Here is a 13,256-nt window from a genome sequence, read left to right as displayed (position 1 = left end):
AACAGCATTTAATGTGCAACCGATGAATAATCAATGGCTCACTTTTCATCTGAGTGTGAAAACGAGAATAATCTAATACCAAGTCCCTCTGGTCGGAGGCCAAATCTTGGGTTCTGCCGCTCTTCAGAGCTGATTTATAAGGCCTTGGAAGGCTGATGTAAACAGATGATCAATGGGGCTCATCCTTGCTCATAATAACCCCCAACTGGCCCACTCCCTCTTTTCCAAGTCCATCCCTCCAGGCTATTAGCTCTGTCCAGCTAATTCTTCCCACTACTCCTGCCTGCTGCTTTTACTCTGGCCATCCGCTCAGTCCAGCCGACTCAGAAGTAATTTTATACGCAGCAGAGAGCGGGTGGAATTGATTTTTCACTCAGCGCTCAGTTCCCATCTGAATAATTATCAATTTTACTGCCTCATAAAGGGAAGAGTCAAAATTTCAAATCAATTCAAAAGAGCTTTTGAGACTACAGAAACTGTGCATAAGAATAGAGGTCAAAGTTGTCAGTGACCTAAGGAGATGATGTCAGATATTACTATACCCAACAGTTGACATCAGAGGCACTCAAGATGATATAACCTAGTGCTAATGCAAATCATATTTATGCTGACTATCGGAGCCCAGGCATTAATATTTAAAATGCTATCTGAAAGCCTACATTCCAAATAAATAGAATGTGTTCCACTGTTAATAAAGATATATCACTACTTAGTCTTGTGCTATAAAGTAAAGGATTACCAAGTATTATTAACACAGAAATTACTTAAACCAACCAGTGCCTGGTCATTCTGAGAGACACATGCTGGACTGTCCCCTGCACCAGCACTTTACTTGTCCAGCCCGGCCTCCTGTTATTTGGTGAGGGCTGCAAACTATTGATTTTTACTAAAATCTTCTCCCAACTTCAAGTTCCTGCCAGTTTATGGAACGATTTTGTGATCCTGGCTGAGGGCTGGTGGGAGAAATCTGGGGATGGACCCATCACTTTCTATAGTGGGCTGGGGGCTGGCCTGCATGTGGACCAATCTATACCCTTTGTTTTTTTCCCTGGTTACATACAAGCTTTAAGTTAGCAGTTTTCTATCTTCTGTAATAATGAGAGCTATAGCACATGCCCATAGACTGTTGTCCCTGTAGTAGGACAGGTGGGGGTGGGGGGAGGGGGCGCATCTAAATCTGAAATGGTACCCACTAGTCTTTCGAGAACCAGCCTGAGAGGCCAGGATTTGAACTTTTGATTCTGAAAGTCTCTGGTTAGTTCCCGCCCACTCCCTGTCTGTGTGGCTCAGTGGAATCATTGAGCTGAAAGTGGTGAGGACAAAAGCCACACTTCAGGGCTGGGATGTGGTCTGCTACAGGAATGACTTCTCGGAAATCACCTGGCCTGCTGTGTCTCTTTCATCTTCACTGCAGTCTGATCATTCGGTCACTTTGTTCCTGGTCTCACTGTTCCAATACGACAGGAAACTTTTTTTTTTTTTTTGGTTTTTGAGCCACACCCTGCAGCACTCAGGGTTACTCTGAGGGATTACTCATAAGTCTCTCCCAGCACACTTGGGGGACCATAATGGGATGCTGGGGATCAAACTCAGGTCTGTCCCAGGTCAGCTGTGTGCAAGGCAAATGTCCTACCACTGTGCTATCACTCCGCCTCCCCCTCCCCCTTTTTAGTTGACAGGAAACTTTTTACCTTTTAAGGAAAGAAACTTTTTTATTTTAAGATTTTGATGGCACTTGTACTTTGTACACTGAAAAGCCTCAATAAATATGAGTTTTCTTATTTTTCACTTTGTTGATTTACCATGGTAGAACAATTCTAGGGCATACCAAAGAGTTAAAGGTCGGGTCCGGAGAGATAGCACAACGGCGTTTGCCTTGCAAGCAGCCAATCCAGGACCAAAGGTGGTTGGTTCGAATCCCGGTGTCCCATATGGTCCCCTGTGCCTGCCAGGAGCTATTTCTGAGCAGACAGCCAGGAGTAACTCCTGAGCATCACCGGGTGTGGCCCAAAAAACAAAAAAACAACAACAAAAAAAAGAGTTAAAGGTCAACCACCCTTTGCCTGGTTGCATGCCATCTTCACTGACATCTCTCTCCACCAAGAAAATAGTAACTGGTTAACTGAAACATCACTATCAATAATGTTCACGTGATTTAATTTGAATATTGGCCAAAGATGGCAGTCAGGACAAAAACACTTTCCATGCTGTCTCCTTCCATTTCCTTCATTTCTTTACTTGTGATATTTTTTGCTGACTCCAGGAGCTTGCTTGCTGGCTAGTGACTATGTTAAAGTGTTTGCATTTGTAAATTACACTCTACTGTGTGTGGCAAAATAAAACGACTGGAGGCAATATAAGGATATCATCCTGTACTCTTAGTGGAACTAGAAATCTCTCCATGAAAATGGCAGTCTTCTGTCCCATCACCCTCCTGGCATGTGTGCTCATCTTTATGCATGTCACTGCTATGACGTGCAGGGGTGAGTTTTCCAAAAGCAATATTAAACTTGCACCAAACCTATACTTGACAGTCAGAAAACCTATTTGAAAGTAAAGGAACCGTGCTTTATTACTTATAACTTAGCTGCTCCTGGGCTCTTGCCCTGGCTGAACCTTGTTTTCTAATATGATCAACAGAGAAGTGCCCACACCAACTAGGAAACTGGCAACTGGTAACTTTTCTGGCATGCTACTGCACTCACTGTGGCACCTCGGAAAGACACCAGAAGTGGACTCTTTCCAGTGCCACATCACCTAACACATCTCTCGTGGGCCTCTGAAAGATCTGTCCCCTTTTGGGAATCTAACCTGTTCTGCTTTTTAAAAAATTCTAGCCTAGGGGCTGGAGAGAGAGATAGCATGAAGGTAGGGCATTTGCCTTGCATGGAGAAGGATGGTGGTTCGAATCCCGGCATCCCATATGGTCCCCTGAGCCTGCCAGGAGTGATTTCTGAGCGTAGAGCCAGGATTAACCCCTGAGCGCCACTGGGTGTGACCCAAAAACAAAACAAAACAAAACAAAAAATAAATAAAATTCTAACCTAGTGGATGAGATGATTGACTCAGAAGCTGCAAAATCCCGAGGCCAATACATGATTCACTTTGCAGGGAAAATATTCCCAGAGAATTAATTTCTAGTTGCTTGAAGAGATTTTCAGGAACCTGGCTGGCTCCTGGAGGAATTTTGGGGAAATTTTCTTAGGTTAGTTACCTGCTGCAGGATATCTGGGTTCTGCTGCATGAAATGCAATAGTCTCTGACTGGTCTGGGGAGTGTCTCTGCAGTGCAGGGACTTCTTGCCTTCTTTCGATATGTGCTTGAAGATGTAGGTGACAATGGAATCTAAGCTGGTACAAGTGTATCTGTGAACACAGCAAATCAGAGTTGTGAGCTTTACTAAAGCATTCCTTTCACTATAGCACCTTCGTGAAAAATGTCATTTTCTGGTCCCCTCTTTTCATCAAAAAGTAAATTTTTGAGGGCAAACAGTTCAGTTTGCTTATTTCTTTCAACCTAGGGTCCACGATAGGGCCTGGCACAGAGACAGGCTAGTAAGTAAAGGATTCTTAGACTGAACTGAAAATAATTTTCCATATTTGATCTTATCTTGTGCTTCTTTTTTTGTTTGTTTGGGCCACACCCAGTGGTGTGCAGGGTTACTCCTCCTGGCTCTGCACTCAGAAATCACTCCTGGCAAGCTGGGGGTACCATATGGGATGCTGGGGACTGAACCTGAGTTGGCAGTGTGCAAGGCAAATGCCCTATCACTGTGCTGTCACTATGGCCCCTCCTGTGCTTATTATTCAAGTGACTTTGAAGAGTCGATTGGTCAAATTAAAAAAAATGTTTTCTTTCTTTTTGTTTTTGGGTCACATCTGGTGCTCACATCAGGGCTCAGCAAGGGGGGTGGGAAGGCTGCTTCTGGCAGTGCTCAGAGGGCGACATGATGCTGAGGACTGACAACTGGTATCCAGCAGGCCGAGCCTGTGTGTGGCCTGTTGTGCTCTGTCCTCACTCAATGTCTTAGACACCCTTAGACATTGTTGTATATCTGGGGAGACCCTGGGACTGCCTGTGTCAAAAGTTCCTGACATTGTACCTGAGTTTGACTTTGTACCTAAGATACTGTGTGGAAATGAGGGACACACAGCTCAGGGATACCCAGGGAGACATCCTGGTTTGGGATGGGGATCTGTAAAGTTGGGGAGAGGGGCTTAAGAAGTATTCCAGGTAGAGGGAGGAGCACAGTGCTCAAAGGGCAGGGGATGGCAGTAGTACTGGGTAGTTCTGGTTTCAATCCTGCCTTTCCCAATTACTCCCTAACTGTTGTTGACTTTTTTAAAAATAATGATTTCTGTTTTTGTTTTTGTTTCAGGACCACACCTAGTGGAGCTCAGGGGTTACTTTTGGCTCTATGCTTGGGGACCATACTTGGCATGGGTTGGGCGACCATATGGGATCAAACCCAGGTTGATCACATGCAAGGCAAATGTTCCACCTGCCGTACTATTACCCCAAGTCCCTAAGACATTTACATTTAATCCCAAAGGCAACCACAGGCGTGACTGTAGGTTTTCTTTTCTTTTCTTTTTCTTTTTTGGTTTTTGGGTCACACCCAGCAGCGTTCAGGGGTTACTCCTGGCTCTATGCTCAGAAATCACTCCTGGCAGGCTCGTGGACCATATGGGATGCCGGGATTCAAACAAATGACCTTTGCATGAAAGGCAAATGCCTTACCTCCATGCTATCTCTCTGGCCCCATGACTGAAGGTTTTAATTTTTCTTTTAAGAAACATGATTTTGGGGCCCGGAGAGATAGCACAGCAGTGTTTGCCTTGCAAGCAGCCGATCCAGGACCAAAGGTGGTTGGTTCGAATCCCGGTGTCCCCTATGGTTCCCCCCCCCCCCCCCCCCCCCCCCCGTGCCTGCCAGGAGCTATTTCTGAGCAGACAGCCAGGAGTAACCCCTGAGCACTGCCGGGTGTGGCCCAAAAACCAAAAAAAAAAAAAAAAAAAAAAAAAAAAAGAAACATGATTTTGGCTTCTGTGTCCCACTGCTGGCCTTGATCCCCCTGCCATCTCTCGTCCAATATCAGGTTTGTATATGTGCAGAGAGAGGGACCCTTAAGTCCCTCCCATCAACCATCCTCTTCCCAAACTGTGGATATTTTAGTGCATTCCAATTTCTATCATGTATATTCAAGCATATTGGACCTAGCACTTCTTTCTCCTAGAAAATATAAAACTCAAAACTTGAACAAACCAATAAATTAGTCTGCAATATTTTTTATCATATTAGGTAACCTTGCTTGCTTAGGAAATAGCCTCTAAAGCAGATATGCCTCTAGGCACATTTTATACAATAGATCACTTTCTAAACACCCTGAAAATCCAGCATTCCAACCCACCTAATGCAAAGAACAATGGGAAACTAAGGAAAAAACCAAGAACTGGGAATATAAAGAGAAATCCTGTTAAATTTCCAAGTTCAGGGGCCGGGTAGGTGGCGCTGGAGGTAAGGTGTCTGCCTTGCAAGCGCTAGCCAAGGAAGGACCGCGGTTCGATCCCCCGGCGTCCCATATGGTCCCCCCAAGCCAGGGGCGATTTCTGAGCACATAGCCAGGAGTAACCCCTGAGCATCAAACGGGTGTGGCCCAAAAACCAAAAAAAAAAAAAAAAATTTCCAAGTTCACCAAAATGCCTGAGCCTTATGGATGAGGATATAAAATCAACACTTACTGGTTTAGCAACAGAAAGCAAGGAGTCACTAGCCTGTGAAATTAAGCAATCTATAGATGAACACTTCAACCAATGCAAAGAACAACTCTTTTAGAAGAAGAGAGAATCCGTGCAAATAGAATTGAAGGAAAAACACGTTAGCAAGCCAGAGTAGCAGAATTACACAGGTGAAGTATCTCATAGATAAACTTGAAGACAAATTACAAACCAGAATTGATAAAGAAGTCAAAAATAGGAGAGACAAAACAATGTAAGAAAATGTAAGGTACTTTATGAATAAAGAGAAAGGAAATAATCTCTGAATATAGGAATACTAGAAGGGGAGAAAAAAGGGAAAGTGGAAGAACAAGTAGTGAGAGCCACTCTCTGGAAAGAGGCTGCTGTACAAATCCAAAAGGCAAAAAGAGTGCCAAACAAAATAAACCCTAACAGAACAACACCAAGACATATAGTAATCCAAATGGCAAAAATACAAAGAGAGAGATGGACTATTTAAAGCAGTAAGAGAGAAGAAAAACTTTAAGTATAAAGGAAAGAACATAAGAATCAAACCAGATCTTCCATTTGAAACAATACAGGCAAGAAAAAATGGAATGACAGATTATAACTACTGGATGAAAGAAACTTTCAACCTAGAGTCCACTACCCAATCAAACCTCTCATTTATATGGGAGGGAGGGTTAAAAACATTCTCAGACAAAAAAGAGCTTTCAATATTTGTGATAATCAAACCAACTCTAAATGAACTATTCAAAGATCAATGATATAAACCAAATGCTCAATTGTAATAGCAGCAACCCTACAAAATATAATGGCACAACAACCCTTTCTGTCAATAGTTTTCTTAAATGTCAATGAACTAAACTCTCCTATCAAAAGACACAGTAGTGGATTGGATCAGGGAACCAGACCCAGCCATCTGCTGCCTGCAGAAAACACACTTCAGGATAGACACAGGCTCAGAGTAAAAGGATGGAAAAAGATAATACAAACTACTGGAAAACAAAAAAGGCTGGGACAGCCTTAATTATATCAGACCAAATTTCATCCAACCTCAAGAAAGTACTTAGAGACAAAGATGGACACTACTTAATGATCAAGGGAATAATAGACCAAGAAGTACTAACTCTAGTCAACATATATGGATCAAATGTAGAACCAGTAAATTAACGTATGTAAGGCTTTTGCTTACAAACCTAGAGAAACATACTGATGGAAATGTGATAGTAGTGGGAGATTTCAACAAGCCTTTATAGCCACGAGACAGATCCACTAGGCAGAACAATAGCAAAGACATATGAGTCCTAAATGAGAAACTAGAAGAACTAGGACTAATGGTTCTATACAGGGCCTTTCATTCTAAAAAAGCGGAATATACATTCTTCTAAAATGCACGTGAAACATTCTATACATTAGTATAGATCACATTTTAGGATATAAATCTAACTTACATAAAGTCACAAATATAAGATTTATAAGAAGCACCACAATGCCACAGAGATTAAGATTGATTGTAAAGAGGCTGGAGCAATAGCACAGTGATAGGGCATTTGCCTTGCATGTGGCCAACCCAGAACGGACATTGGTTCAACTCCTGGCATCCCATATGGTACCCTGAGCCTGCCAGGGGTGATATATGAGTGCAGAGCCAGGAGTAACTCCTGATCACTGCCGAGTGTGACCCAAAAACAGAAACAAAAACAAACAAACAAAAACAACAAAATCCCCTTTTTGCCATCATGCAATTTGCAGTAATATGGATAGAACTAATATGAATAGAACATAACTTCATTATGTTAAATGAAGTAAGCCAGAAGAAGGATAAATATAGGATAATATCACTTGTATGTGGTGGTATTTAGAATAACTGCATGAAGAAACACAATGATCTAAATGGTAGCTGTCTCTAACACTGTTGGCTCGAGTATAGCGAGAAGGAAAGAAACTAAGTGGAAAAGGAGAAACACAAATATGAAAGGATGGGGCCAGGGGCCAAGCGGTCTCAGGTGCATTGGCAGTGTTAAAAAGAGGACAGAACTAGATATCCAACTTAAAAGCAACAACAATGGAATCTGTAACCCCACCCTGAATTTACGTGTAATTTACCTGCAAGACCCTCCCATTTGGGGGGAGGTTATAAAAGGTTTGGCCTCAGAGGCAAAAGGGGATTTGGATTTTGCCTGGATGGAGAAGTAGCAGGAGGAGACATGGCTGAAAGAAGTTAAGACGCAGGGCAAGCTAAGGATGGCATGTGCTTAAATAGGTTTATGATATAGGCCACACATGTTAGCCAGGGCAAATAAAGATGTTATCTCTCTGGAAGCCTGACTGCATGTGAGTTTAATACCTGCTGCTTTCCTGAACCCAGACACCCACCGGTTGGAGAAGGTGGAGCCATGTGGTCCTGAGTTGGAGGACAAAGGCCTCCATTACCATACACCACCATCCAAGCCTCCTAAGCCATCCTAAGGGCTCTGATGCAACAGAATCAAGAGACCCAGACTTTAACAATCCAAACTTAAGATAGGTCTGTTATACTGGCAGGAGGTATGGGGGTGGTATGGGATACAATTGGGGAATATTGGTAGAGGGAGGTTGATACTGGAGGTAGGACTGGCCCTGATTCATTGTGGTTTTTTTTTTTTTTCTTCCTATTTTCTTCTGGGCCGCACATGGTGGCATGCAGGGGTTACTTCTGGCTCTGTGCTCAAATATCATTCCTGGCAGGCTCAGGGGACCATACAGGATGTTGGGGATTGAACCTCCATTGGCTGCATGCAAGGCAAATGCCTTGCTGCTGTGCTATCACTCCGGCCCCAGCCCTGATTCATTGTATGTCTGAAACCCAACTATCAAGAACTTTGTGAATCACAATGGTTTCAATAAAATTTTTAAAAATATTGGACTTGTCACAATATGCTATAGATTCTAAGGACAACCCTAAAAAATACAACGTATTCTCTGTTTTGAACCATTATGGTGAAATGGAAAAGGGTCACTGCATAGCCTAAAAAAATACAGCAAGACATCATTGGTTCAAATTTGATGATCAAGAGATTTCAAAAATCTCTACCTCATCTGTGAAATCTTCAATAGCTTATATTCTTTTTTATACTTCAAAGAGACCTCCAACAACAGATACAGCTGTTTAGACTAAGTAAGTGTTCAAATAACTGCTCTTTATACATTTTTATAATAATGTTCCAATGCTTTTAACCACAGAAACAGGTGCAGAATGTATTTAGAAGTCACAGACTCACACAACCGTGTTCACTATAAGAATATTTTAATGTCTTAATTTTATATGTCTATAATAACTTTCAATTTTTCTTTTTGGTTTTTGGGTCATACCCGGCAGCACTCAGGGTTTACTCCTGGCTCTACACTCAGAAATCGCTCCTAGCAGGCTGGGAGGACCATATGGGATACTGGGATTTGAACCAATGACCTTTTGCATGAAAGGCAAATGCCTTACCTCCATGCTATCTCTCCAGCCCCAACTTTCAAATTTTTTATTCATAGTGGCTCTTGAAGATATAGGTTGGATGCCCTAGTTTCACATTACAGTGCTGTATCAGACTCCAAATACAGTGCTTCGGTGTCTCAAAAATATTCTAATTTATTCATTTTACATTTGATTATGCCTGCTAATATGATCTAATGTTTATGTCCGCAGATACCATTGGAATAGGCAACTGTATACCAGACTCTTGCTACAATGCTCATTCAGTTTTTTGGTTAGTTTGGACATGATTCCAGGAGTTAATGCTTCTAACATAAACAACAAGGGAAAGAATTAAGGACACAAGGGACACTGAAATAAAAGCTGCTAGAGTAGACTCAGAATAGGAGGGCAGAGCAGAGGGGCTTGGAGGTAGCAGAGAAAGAGCTTCTTGAGGAACAGATCTCATGGGAGATGGGGCCTGAGACCTGAGCTCAGTGCTGAAGTGATGCCGTAAGTAACAGAGGGTGGGCACAACTCCCTTCTGAGAGGTTATGAGTCATATTAGGTAGTAATACCTAGAATTGATGCCACATTATGGCAAAAAAGATAGTTACATGATATTTTAGTGAGAAATGATGAGGAACATAAGAGGTATATTTGGGAAAAGCTGGATTGGAGATAAGTGAGAGTTTAAACCAGAGAACATGGAAACTGATCCTGGACCATGGGAATTGGGTGATGGATTGAGTAAGTTGGGCATGGTAGGAAAGTATAGAGTTACAAGCTTTTAATATTTTTTTGTTTTGAAAAATTATTATTTTGTTTAGATAGTGTTAAAGTTTATGGTATTAACATAAAAAATTTCAATCCCATCTCTTTTACCAAAGTGCCTGTGACCCTCCACCACTGCCTTTTTTTAAAAGCAGATTTTAATGTTTTTCTTATGTGATTATGAAGAGCAAGAGAGAGAGAGAGAGAGAGATAGATAGATAGATAGAGAGAGAGAGAGAGAGAGAGAGGTAGTGCTGAGAATAGGGTATGTGGTGCTGAGAATCTAACAGATCTTGAGCCATATCCCTGAGCCAGAGCTAGAGGTTTTTATGAAGAGAATTTTGTTGGGACCAGGGAAATGGTTCAGCTGTAGGGAACATGCTTTATAAGTGCGAGGCTCTGAGTTTGATCCTCTCCACCATCAAAAAAGAAAGGGGTGCCATTTTTCCTTTGAGTTATGACATTTAACTGACTGATGAATTATTACCTCTCTCTCCTAACTGGCTACTGTGTGGAAAGGAGGCTTTGACTTGACTACTGCTGTGGTGACACTAACTGTGTGTGGCCCAAGACTCAGGCACTGCTTGTTAAAACAGGGGAGACTCTACTGTTTCCCTTCACATTACGACCTTTGAAGTCCCAGTCTAAAATAAGCAAACGGATGAAGCAACATAACATCCAATAAAGGAAGCAAACAGGAAATGGATATGGCTCCCTCCCCAGTGAAGAGCAGTATGCCATCAATCACAGGAAAAATGATAAATACTTCACATAGATTTGGGGGTCACATGCCATGCAGGTCGCATTAAAAGGTTCCACTCTACTGATTCAGCTATGAGAAAGCCAGGTAAACACTTTAGCCACGAAGGTTAGAGCATATATCCTTGCAATAAAAGCCAAAAGAAGAGCTTCCATTATGGCTGATTTATGGTTGGGGGCTCTGGAAAGGATAAATGGTATTTTGAGGTAGTAGACTGGAAAGTGTGGAATCCTAAGGACCAAGGAAGGGGTATTTGATCAGAAACTGAATGAACTGTACTGTGGACTATGCGTGATTATTTGCTTTCTTTATATATATCTCAAGCTATTGTGCGAGTTTCAAATAATGAAACTCTTGACCTAGAAAAGATCAGCAAAAGTAATGAATTTTCAAACCTTGTCCTAGTTCTTGGTATTCAGAAACTTTTTAAAAAATCAATTCATTCACAATCTAGACAAGTTTGGGTATAATATTTAAGCCTAGTAGCATTTTGGTCTTCTCTAGTAATTTGCTGTTTGGCACTGAAAACCACCAAAGGTGTCTTTTCTCCATCAGCCTAGCTCTGCAGGAAGCACATACATCATTAAGAGTGCTCCTGTTCACCATGTTCTAGCACCCAGCGGCCCTGACAAGGTAACCGTGCAGGCACACGAGCTTGCTTTGAGAGTCTGAAAGCTGACAATGGGCTGAGCTACAAGTTGACTTTGACTCCGTTTCTCTCATGGCAGAAGGGAGGCTGAGGGACTTGGAAAATCTGAGTGAGGGCAATTGTAGAAACAAAAGGCCTTTTTTGGTGTGGCAGTGGTTTTGGAAACAGAGAGGTCTAGGTTTGAACTTTTACTTTATACTTCAATTTCTACCTCTCTACAGTGCACTTATTCACAGACCATTTTCTCTGCAACGTGTTGTAAGAAACTAAGGAGATGCAGCACCTCAAATATAGTAGTTTTTTCCCACTTAAAAAATTACTTTAGTTAGGGCCCGGAGAGATAGCACAGCGGTGTTTGCCTTGCAATCAGCTGGTCCAGGACCAAAAAGTGGTTGGTTCGAATCCCGGTGTCCCATATGGTCCCCCGTGCCTGCCAGGAGCTATTTCTGAGCAGACAGCCAGGAGTAACCCCTGAGCACCATGGGTGTGGCCCAAACCCCCCCCCCCAAATTACTTTAGTTAAACACCTTGGTTACAAAGTTGTTTATAATACAGTTGTTTTTTTTTACCCCACAGTTACAAAGTTGTTTATGATTGAGTTTCAGTCATACAATGTACAAACCCCCTCCAGTGCACATTTTCTGCCACCCATGTCCCATTTCCCTCCTTCCCTCTCCTCTGTTCTCTCCCCCTGCATGGCCCTGTTACAGTCATATTTCTTCTTTCTCTTTATCCCTTTGCTTCCTTTTAGACCTCGTGGTTTGCAATATTGCTGCTGATACCCTCCCTACTGAACTATTGCTATGGTCCTAAGCATAGATCTTATCTATTCTGTTTATTTGAGTTCTGCATGGTCTATCTAGTACCTGATGTATACAGTATGTACACAATAGATATTCAATTATTGGATGATTAAGAATGATATTAAGAGCAGATTTTCATACGTTCTGCTCATATTTCAGAGTATGGGTGGTAGACGGCAGAAAACGGAAAATAGTCACTTTGCTCATTCATATTTCTTTCCCTACATTATAGTTGACCCAGAACAAAAATCCTGATTTTATTACAATTAAATTTTTTTGTACTTTTGTTGTATCATTCCCTCTGAAGCTGCAATAGAACTGAAATCTGTTTGTAACCCAAACAATACCTATGAACACCTCTTTGCAACTTTATCATTGTGGGAAAAGGAAAACCCAGTGGTTACTCTCAGTATTCTAACAGTTTTTTTACACTTGAAGAAAAATTATAAATAGCTTTTTAATTCTAAATAGTTACTTTACAATTCAAGCCACAATGTTGATTAATAACTATACAAAAGACGGAAAATGGAAAAGAACCCATTTTTACCAGACCAGAGGCCATGTAACAGGTAAATACAGCTGGGTGGCCTGGCGGAGAGAAGTGGGTTAGCATTAGAAAGACTCCTAGATCAGGGATTTATTAGTTGTATGACCTCAGGCAGTTGTTTCACCTCCCTGAGTCATAATTTACTCATCTGTGTAATGAAAATCGCATTACTTAGCCAATTCATTCAATAAATATTCATTGAGCACTTACTATATGGTAGGAACTGGAATAAAGTGGTGATCAAAACATGTAATCTCAAGAGCTTATAACTGAACAGGAAGTAAGGAGAAGCAGTGCTATTAGAGTATTCAACATAGTCTAAGTTTGCAGTCTAGGTTCTGAGAATAAAATGAATCAAACACCTAGGAAAACACCCAGGACAGACAGCTGTGGTGCAGAGACCGTGCATACAGTCATAGCTTAATCTGTGGCTGCTCTGAAACTTAAGTCCACCATCAGCCAAAAATGCCACTTGGTCATTACTCCCTTGAGAGCTTTGTTCAAGTGCGGATTCCTGGCCAAAGAAAAATTTGAGAACCA

At 41.8% G+C, this 13,256-nt stretch overlaps 1 protein-coding gene across 1 annotated transcript in view; it reads right to left on the bottom strand.

Moving 5' to 3' along the window:
• RANBP17 (RAN binding protein 17) overlaps positions 1–13,256 on the bottom strand; it is a gene marked incomplete at its 5' end in the record, with an annotated part of 271,440 nt that overhangs the window by 23,151 nt on the left and 235,033 nt on the right. The window contains 1 exon segment of the mRNA XM_049775658.1: positions 3,215–3,359. Coding sequence (XP_049631615.1) covers positions 3,215–3,359 — 145 coding nt within the window.

The sequence above is a fragment of the Suncus etruscus genome, chromosome 6 (assembly GCF_024139225.1).
Source record: "Suncus etruscus isolate mSunEtr1 chromosome 6, mSunEtr1.pri.cur, whole genome shotgun sequence".
Classification (NCBI taxonomy): Eukaryota; Metazoa; Chordata; class Mammalia; order Eulipotyphla; family Soricidae; genus Suncus; species Suncus etruscus.
Note: the sequence above shows the minus strand (reverse complement) of the source record. Positions and strands in the feature narration are given on the sequence as shown.